The sequence below is a fragment of the Helianthus annuus genome, chromosome 13 (genome assembly GCF_002127325.2).
Source record: "Helianthus annuus cultivar XRQ/B chromosome 13, HanXRQr2.0-SUNRISE, whole genome shotgun sequence".
Lineage (NCBI taxonomy): Eukaryota > Viridiplantae > Streptophyta > Magnoliopsida > Asterales > Asteraceae > Helianthus > Helianthus annuus.
Window position 1 is genome coordinate 29,827,169 of NC_035445.2, and position 10,111 is coordinate 29,837,279.

The following is a 10,111-nucleotide window of genomic DNA, read 5'->3' on the forward strand; positions in this document are numbered from 1 at the left end:
CTCCGGGTTAGGGTTGAAATCAAACTGTTGATTGTCATAGGTCCAAACTTTTTTAACAACGGGGATTTCTTCAACCTGTTTATTTCTTCCACGAACGTCCTTCTGTTTCGCCAGTTGCTGATTCACAACTGCACCAGAAGACGATCCTCCTTCCTCGACAGGTTCCGATTTTGTTGATTTCTTTCCTTCCTCCAGAACCGTAACCTTTGGGGGTAGTTCCCATTCCAAAATAGCTTTCATGTCTTCTTCAGCCAAGCAATTGTTTTGAAAGTGGGAGAAAGGAGGTAACCGTTTCTTACCATTGCGCTTATCCATTACTACGAAATGGTATTGCAAAGAAGAGTGATGAGGTGGTACCAATGGAGGGCCTTTTATAGATAAAAGAACGACCTACTAGAAGATCTCTGTATGAAACATCGACCTAGTATAACATCTCTGAATGAAACAGCGACCTAATATAACATCTCTGAATGAAACAGCGACCTAGTATAACATCTCTGAATGAAACAGCGACCTAGTATAACATCTCTGAATGAAACAGCGAGCAAGTATAACATCTCTGAATGAAACAGCGACCTAGTATAACATCTCTGGATAAATAGTCACTCATACCCCCATCTCGAATTGCACCAACGACACACAACAAATGGGGGACCCGGAAGCACAATTCATAAACAAAAACAACATCTCTCGAATTGCACCAACGACACACAACAAATGTACGAAAGCACAATTCATAAACAAAAACAACATTCATCCTACATACAACGCCATCTATAAAGCTCGTTAGCCATGTGGCGACGGTAGTTGATACAACTCTCTTCTACGTCAGTTTCATCAAGGAGCGACTTGCCTCTTACAAGTTTCATCAAGGGGAATCCCCGTTTAGGTAAAAATCAACAGCATCCCTTGACCAATTTTCGGAATTTTCGGTTGGAAATGCAAATTTTTTTCTTTCTGGAGGGCTGCCACCAGGTTTACTCGACTGAGCGGATGACCCAGGGTTATTTAGGACGACCTGGGTCGGCTTTGGAAAAGACGAAGTGCTAGAACGACCGGTTGGACGTCTTAACTTGTTTAGAATCGAAAATGACTTTCTCTGGACCACATGCGAATTGTTTTGCTCATCAGCTACTTGATTGTCACCTTGGTTAGCCATAAAGGTGGTTGTGGTTTTTGTGGACTTCTCATTCCCTATGGTAGGGGTATTTATAGTGGGTGGAAATTGAATTAAAAATACTTTTTCTTTTTGAGAAAAATGCTTATTAGTTAAAAATTGTGAAATGTCCTTTATACCCTTAATGATAAACAAATATAAATACCTCATGATTGTGTTGGTTTATGTGTATTTTTAGTATCAGTTTACTTAGAACAATAAAATAATAATAAAATATATTGCACAAATAACAACAACAAAAAACACAATATATTTATTTCACAATGTATTACACAATATATTTATTTCACAATGTATTACACTCTATGGGTCATTCGGTGGTGGAAACAGGTTCAAGTCGAGACTCCAGTCTAAGGGGTTTGGTTCAACATTTGCATAACGGTTCCGGTGATCTTCGTTACTTTGGTTTGGGGCCCAGTACTGATAGTCTGTTTGGGTCTCCGGCATAAATGTTATCATCTGTGATGCGGGGGTAACAAACCCTGCCAGACTTGTGTTGGGGTCCATCATATGTGACGAGGGGCTAAAAAACCCCGCCTGACTTATGTTTGGGTCTACAAACTGATTTTTGTTACCCATATCATTCTGTTGGGGGTTCAATAAGTCACCGACGTCAAAACCCTCGGAGCATGCCGTAGCCAACACTGACTGCCATGATCCACCCATATCAGTATTATCATTGTTTGGCGCTATATTAGCATCCGCAAACATAGTGCCAACGTTATGTGACACACCAAAGTTTCCCGCAAAATTTACATCTTCGTTACCACCGGATCCTGATCCCGCCTGTTTCGAAGTTTGGGCCCCAATCTGATGTCCCGGCTTCTTGAACGTTTCTACCACCACGACCACGACGTCGGGGCCTCCCTATCCTCTGTGTACGAGGATATTAAACAAGGTCCACCGGCTCCTGTGACAGATGAGTCGGATATTGTGTCTATTGTGGAACATTAGACATCTCAAGGGCCCGATACGCCGCACCATGAATAACGTCCACATCTTCAGATCGGTGAATTAGACCCATCGTCTCCGACTGCAAAAAAATAATTAATAATTAATTTTTTACTAACAATAATAAAGGTAACTTTCAATAATTTTAAACTTGTATATACCATCATTTGGGCCCTTGCTCCTTCGTCTTGAAAACCGCTCGTAGGGCCAGCTGGCAACTGTGGGTTAGACACATATAACACGGTATGTTCCATGTACCACGACATGTAATCATTGGCAACTCCAACAGATGTCATGAGTTCCCCGGTGACCAAGTTTTGATGACGTGCCTCCCACTGACAAACATACGGTGCGTGACGACTTAACCAGTTCCAACCGGTTTTCCCGCTCCGGTTCATGGATGAAGCCTGGCATGCTCATTATTATCTATGGCAATTTGGTTAGGTATATACTGGAACATGCCAAACTGTCTCATCACTTGTTGAGGATAGTGATGCTCCACAACCGAGTAGTATAGCAGAGGGCAACAACTCCGCCAAATTCCCATACCACTCCGACAAATATCGGGGAGTCTACCCACAATGTCGTCGTATGGTCTCCAATTAAACTGAAACAAAAAAAAAATCAATCTTTAGAAACGTGTTCAAACAAACTTAAATTTTATATGTCAACAACTAACAACCATACCATTGCCTCGGTCATAGATTGCAGCTGAGATCTATATGTTCTCAGACAATGTGTGGAAACATCTGTACACGTTAAGCTTCCCTTCCACCTAAAAGGATAAATAAAAAAATAACATAGTGTTATATAGATACCAAATAATAAATTTAATTATTTTCAATTCACACTACCGAGCAGCTAACGGGGCATTGTACTGGAACCGGGCAACAGCAGGAGCAAAACAACGAAACCTCTCCCAAACCCAAACTTGTAAAAGCGCAACTGGGCCAGTAATGGCTATAGCATTAGGTGCTGCAGCATTACAAAGGTTTCTGTAAAGGTGAGCTAACACAACACTGCCCCAACTATATCCCGAACATGCGGGCAAGTCTACGAGAAATTCTAAAAATTTGACATCAATCAGGTGGTTTGCATTATCAGGTAAGATTGTGCACCCTATCAAATAAAATATTATTTGACGTGCACGAAAAATGCAATCTTCATCTGATGCTTCATTTTCAGAAAAATTGGACGTTATTTGTTGTAAAACTCGGGAGGACTTAACCCTTTTGCCCCTCACATCAGCTTCCTCAGGGGTAAACCCCAACACCTATTGACACTTGTCTCTTACAGTATACATCGACATACCAGTGTCAGCCCCAGAAATAGGCAACCCATCTATTGGTAGCCCCCACAACACGTTGACATCCTGTAATGTCATAGTCGTTTCTCCAAAAGGAAGGTGAAACGTGTGAGTTTCTGGCCTCCACCTCTCAACCAACGCAGTTATTAATGAGTGGTCTACATACTTGTACCCAATTTGCAGTTTCCCGCTGAATCCTGCTGCATGTATTAAACCTTCTACCCTTCCACCAACTGGATTTTCTTTCATATGCTGCCAGAACGATCGATCTGATCGTCTAATATTTATTGGCTCATCATACGTTGTTGGATTTTTGAATACCTCAAACGCACGGTGATTCTTGTCCAAGAACAACACCAATGCATTAAGAGGACCAGGATGACATTCAAAATTCATCTTCAGCTGATAAAAGTTGACTGAATATTTATCGGTAATGAAAGGATTGAAGCTTCGTTTGATATTGAAAATGTATCTCGAGTGCTTTGCTTTATGTTCATATGTAAAGACTTCAATCTGTGCATCATTTTTCGAATTCATATTGAAAGACAGTATTTTTCTTACACTACAGTTGAATTCTTACACAAAACTATTCAAGTTAGCAGGTTTGATTCCATATCATGTGAGAGCCTAGGGTTTAGTCATATCACCTTTACATTAACCACTCACATTTCATGCTGCAAAAAGACAACAAGGTGAAACAGTCACCTATTACTAGCAAACGAAAGTTGCATGTAAATTCTGCAAACATGAGAGCATTCACATCCATTCCACCATATTTTCACTCTAAATTACACTAAAAAACACTACATTTTCTCTCTCCATTTCAATTAAATAATATTTTTTATACCTTTACCATTACCTTTTTATCTCTCCTTCACTCACAATCACTTTCAAAATATATTAAAAAATTATAGGGGGTGAACAGTGTCCCCCCAAATATACAGATGAACAGTAACGTTTTCTCTCTCCTTCACTCACAACCACTTTTTATACTCTTTACATTATAAAAACTTCACACACACAATTTAATGGATTGGATGTGAATGCTCTGACAGTTATTTTAATAAGCTTGTGACACCATTCTGCGATCTTTAATAAGCTTGTGACACCATTCAGCGACCTTGAATAAGCTTGTAACATGAAACTGCGATCTTGAATAAGCTTGTAACATGAAACTGCGATCTTGAATAAGCTTGTAACATGAAACAGCGATCTTGAATAAGCTTGTAACATGAAACAGCGATCTTGAATAAGCTTGTAACATGAAACAACGATCTTTAATAAGTTTGTGAGATGAAACTGCGACTTTCTATAACATTGCAAGATCAAACAGCGACTTTCAGAAGGTCGTTGTATCAAGCTGCAACCTTCAACATCTTTTGCAGCTTTTGCAGAACTTGGCAGATTTTGCAGAATACTTCATTGAAGGTCGCTATATCAACTTGCAACTTACCTAAAAGTGTAAACAATATGCATGAGCACCTAATGCCACTCTTTTGTGGTTCAAATCACCTATTATTGAAAAAAATTCCTTGCCCCTTAAAAGGTTCACCACTGGAAAGAAGATCCACCAAAGTTTACAAGATATCACTCTAGAAATAGATTACACCAAAGTTTAACCAAGATTCTAGAGATAAATGACCCATGTTCGCACTGTGTCTGATCCATAGAAAAGTGGTCTCCTTTGCTTCTTCCACCAATTTTGTGTTTGACATGCTTGTGCCTCGGAATACTTTACCTTTTTGCAATTCGAGATTTTCCAAAAGACCATTGTAACTACACATAAGCCTGCTTTCTTCCACTTCTTGGATGCCTTTACTACCTCGACTTCCTTCATTAAATCCTTTATGTGTTACACCTCAATTTGTAACATTTGTAGTCCTCTAGTGCAACAGCCGTTATTTCTCACGTTAAGAATTTTCCTCTTCTTTGTGTAGGTACACTGCCTTCTTTTATGTGACAATGTTTGATCCATCATGCAATTATAGAAGAAATAGGCACCTTATAATTTATTAAAATTTGTGTAAGAATCGGTACAACAATTTAACCCAGGCCCAACAAGATCTATAGCGACGGCGGTTGTCGTTAGCATATGTAGACTTGGACTTGTAGCGATGGCATGGTGTCACTCTAGAATTTCTCATATTTTTGACCATTCAAACTCTGTAGCGACAACATGTTGGAATAGGGTTTGGGGGGGGGGGTTAGGAAATTTTGTATCTTGAGTGAAAACATGTGCCGGATGTCGGTATAGGGTTTGAGGGAGTAGGAAATGTTGCATCTTGAGTTAAAACAAGTGTCGATTACAAGTTAACATATTATTTTTTTTTTAAATTTGAACCTTTAGCGACAGCATGCAATTTCTATAGAGTTTTTTTCTTTTTATTTTTCTTTTACTCTCGAATAAGTTAAGGAGTCAAAGTCTACCCTATACCGACGACTTTGTACACCTATATATCAACGATGAATATATCCAAATCCACTTTAAACGACTTAAAATATGCAACTTTTAGTTTAGATGGGTCAAGATGACCCGGACCTAATTTAATAACTAAAAGTTGGTATTTATTTATGGTATTGTTAATATTATTGCTAGTAATGTAGGTTTATAGAAATTTGTAAATTATTAACATTTATTATTTATAGCTGAACAAGTTGGTAATCGATTTTACAACTGCTATGCTGTTGAATTTCTTGACGAAAGTTAATGTATGTTTGTTATATTGTTTTATGCCGGAAAGGATTCAAAAAGATGCTAGGAGAATGCAAAATGATTCAGCATGAGGTTTGTCACCAAACTAGATTTAATTAATTTAAGACAACTAAACTTTTATGATGGAGATAGTAATGAAAACATGTTAGAAATCGATTTTTGAAGAGTTTTTTATACAAATAAAAAGCTTGAAAATGTTACTTGTTCTAAGTGTAAGAACTCTCGTCACAATGCAAGTACTTGCAAATTGAAAACGGGATTAAATGCTTGATGCCCTTTTATTTTATTTTTTTCCTTTTATTTCCTTTTATTTGTTTTGTATTTAAAACAAACTGCTACTTTTAATGGTGTGTTTCATGTGTATTGTATGTTAGATGTTATGACGTGTTTAATGTTTAAGACAGTGCATGGTACGAAAATAATTACTAATTAAGAAAAGATTAAAATTACAAATGTCCCCTGACGTACAAAGTGTACACAACAAAAAACGTGTGTTTAGGTATTTCTTCATGCGTGATTATGTGATGTTTGTTCATGTGTGATTAGGGCATGCGTGATTATATGTGTTTTTTATGCGTGATTATGTGATGTTTTTTAATGTGTGATTAGGGTTTGAGTTTTATAACATGCGTAATTTACTCGCATACACGCTTCACACGTTAAGGAGCTATTGTACGTTAACATTTCCCTACTAATTTATTTGGCAAATGCATTTGGAAATTTTTTATGTATGTTGTTGGTCTATTTGAATTTTGAAGCTATTCATTTCAACTACAAAAAATGTGTTAAGTTAGGTCAAAAGAAAGAAATTAGAACTTTATATATTTATACATAATCAATTTTCAACACATTTGTGTTGTTGTTGGTTGTGCCTCACACAGTATTGCTTTAATGTGCATGCTATATTTATACATTTAGCTTCACAAGATAGTTTCATTTGTGGGTTTTTTTTTTCTTTTTCTTTTTTTTTTGGGTGGGGGGTGGGGGAGGGGCATCACTTTGAAGCTTTCAGTTTCTCTTTTTATACCAAAGACCACAGGAATTGCTCCGATCGCTTGTCTCTTTGTTGCTTCCAAGTAGATTTTTAATGTTGTTGTGTTGGCCTCGATTTTTCGATGTTTTGTTGTCGTTAAAGACGATGGCTTATCCTTCGGCGGTTTTGTTTCGACTTTTATGTTAGGGTTTTGTGTTGCTATGAAGGATTTGTTGGTGCATGTCTTTTTCCTTTATGTTAATGGAGGTCTCATTATCGAAGATTTTTGTTGGCGGTTTTGTTTGGTTTCATTTTACGTTTTGTTTAGCTGTTCATTTTAAGGGTCTCTTAAGGTGTAACGATAATGTTCATCGGAGATCTTTTGAGGTTTTACGGCTTTTGTTAATCTTTTTGATGTTTGTTTGCTGGGTCGAGAAGACGACTTATGGCTCATCAGAGACCGTTAGCTGTGATGTTGCTCTAGACTTGGCTTGGTAACTTAAATTGTAGCCGTCTATTGCTTATGAGCTTTGTTTTATGGTTTTTTTATGTTGATTACGGCCATTTGGGTGTGCAATGTTATTTGCCAACTGTATGTTGGTCCTATTCTCTTGTTGTTGGCTAATGTACGACTCGCTTAGCCTAGCTGGTTCAAAGCAGTCTTCTTCCGAGAGCCATAGTTGTAATGTTGGTTTGAATATAGCTTGGTATTATAGGTTTTCATCATCCTACACCTCTGAGCTTCGTGGTTTAAATGTTTTGTTGAGGATTATGATTGTGTGTGCATACAACCTTAAAAGGTTGTGTTATGAATGTATGATAGTCCTGTCGATTCTCAACAATTTGGCTTCTTAGACAGTTTGATGTTTCTATATTTGTTTACTTATTTATATATTATCAGGTTGCACACCTGTGAGCTTCGTTATTAAATGTTTTGTTGAGGATTGTGGTTGTTTGTGCATACAACCTTAAAGTGTTGTGTTGTGCATGTGTGGTAGCCTTCACGATTCTCGACATTTTGGTTTCTTGCAATAGTTTGATGTTTCTATATTTGTTTATTCATATGTTATCAGATTGCAAGATTCCTAAGAGCATTCACATCCAATCCATCATATTGTGTGAGTGAGATTGTTATAATATAAAAAGTATAAAAACTGGTTGTGAGTAGAGGAGAGATAAAATGTTACTGTTCATCTGTATATTTGGGGGGACACTGTTCACCCCCTATAATATTTTAATATATTTTAAAGGTTGTTGTGAGTGGAGGAGAGAGAAAAGGTAATGATAAAGGTATAAAAAATATCTTTTAAATGAAAAGGAGAAAGAAAATGTATTTTTTTAGTGTAATATAGGGTAAAAAATTGATGGAATGGATGTGAATGCTCTAACCTATGTGTGACATTTGTGCTTGTGTATTCATTGTAAAACTTTGAACAGTTTAATTATCAACAAAACAATGTGTTTTGACCCCAATATTTGTTTATTTATGTTTGACATTTTGCACATTTTTGATTTTGTTCGATTTCAAACTCTAAATCGCTTTCTTGAAAGTTATACGCAAACTAATGCGTAAACGTAATCAGTTTAACACGACGTACACTACAGAATAGCAACATAAGCTTAACATACCTTAAATAACCCTTATATAACTTAGAAATAATTTTTGAATGGTTTGGTATGCCAAAAACAAGTTTATTCGATCACAGGTACTATTTGCGACAAACTGCAAAAGTGTGCCGTTTCGTATAGCAACGTACATTCCGGAACATGATCATAAGCTAAACATACGTAAAATACCCTTAACATAGCTTAGAAATAAGTTTTGATGGGTTCGGTGTACGAAAATACGCTTATTTGATCATAGGGACTAAAAGCGTCAAAACTGCATAAGTTTGCATTTACGCGCATATCCTACGTTCTGACCATATCCAGACATCCAGAAACTTTTTTAATTATTAAAATATTTTATTTTAGCGATAGGAGTGTAAAAATACCACTCGTTGCGTAATTTGGATCGATTTCGCGTCAGTTCGAGTTTTCGTCGTAATTAACCGAATAATGCGATCGTACGACCAAATGAACGGACATCCGTGATATTTCTAAGCATATTTCATGTCCCCTATACTTTAAATCATTGTAGAGCCTTGAAATTGGGTTAACGGGGGTTAAATGCATCAAAAATCAAGTTTATAAGCTGCAGGGACCTGTTCTGTCAGTTTTGAAAAATCTGATCTGCAGAATGGCTCGCTGGGAGCGAAGACTGAAGCCTCTGTTTTTAATGCCGTTTAGTGGCACACGTTTTTAATGGCATTTACGTTTTGTGCCACTAATTTAGGTCTTTAATGGCACATTGCGTGTGCCATAGTTGCTTAGCACCCACTTCTAGTGGCATTTAGCTTTTATGCTACTAAATTAGGTTTTTAATGACACTTTGCCTATGCCACGAAAACATTTAATAAACTTTTAATGACATTTTACATGTGCTTTGAAGCTACGGGTGCAATCGAGCTGAGCAGAGCCCGAGCTTAAGCTCGAACCCGGCTCATAGGTAGTTTTTACGACAGTAGGGTTATAATCTGGTTATTTTTCCATAACTTTATAAATAGCAATTATTATTACTAACATATATATTTAATATACTCATTAAAACTATAGAGATAATAGGCTCATTTCGGCGTGCGGGCTGGCTTGAGCACGATAAGTGAAGCTATTGCTCGTTTACTAAAAAAATATTTTTACGCTTGGGCTTAGCTTGAGCTCATTTAAGCTCGACTCATTTCAGTTTTATTTCAAGCCAAGCTCGAATAGCGTAACTCATTTGATGTGATGTAACTTCTCTTATGGGTTGTTTGTGATGGTTCCTGTCTAGGGGCCGTGTTTGTGAATAAAATTTTTCATTTTAAAAAATAAAATAAAATTCAAGCACTTTTCTAAAAGTTTTCCTTTTCCCTCGTAAAACCTGTTTAATAAAAATTTTCCCTAAATCTCTTC

The 10,111-nt window shown here is 37.0% G+C and overlaps 1 protein-coding gene across 1 annotated transcript; it reads right to left on the reverse strand.

Annotated features, from left to right (window-relative positions):
• Positions 1–2,522: 2,522 nt before the first annotated feature.
• Positions 2,523–3,830, reverse strand: LOC110900696 (serine/threonine-protein phosphatase 7 long form homolog). Its single transcript, XM_022147567.1, has 4 exons — positions 3,440–3,830; positions 3,007–3,247; positions 2,816–2,903; positions 2,523–2,735 (listed from the first exon to the last, which is right to left on the reverse strand). Exons 1-4 carry the CDS (start codon positions 3,828–3,830, stop codon positions 2,523–2,525), a joined length of 933 nt encoding a protein of 310 aa, XP_022003259.1.
• Positions 3,831–10,111: the final 6,281 nt, after the last annotated feature.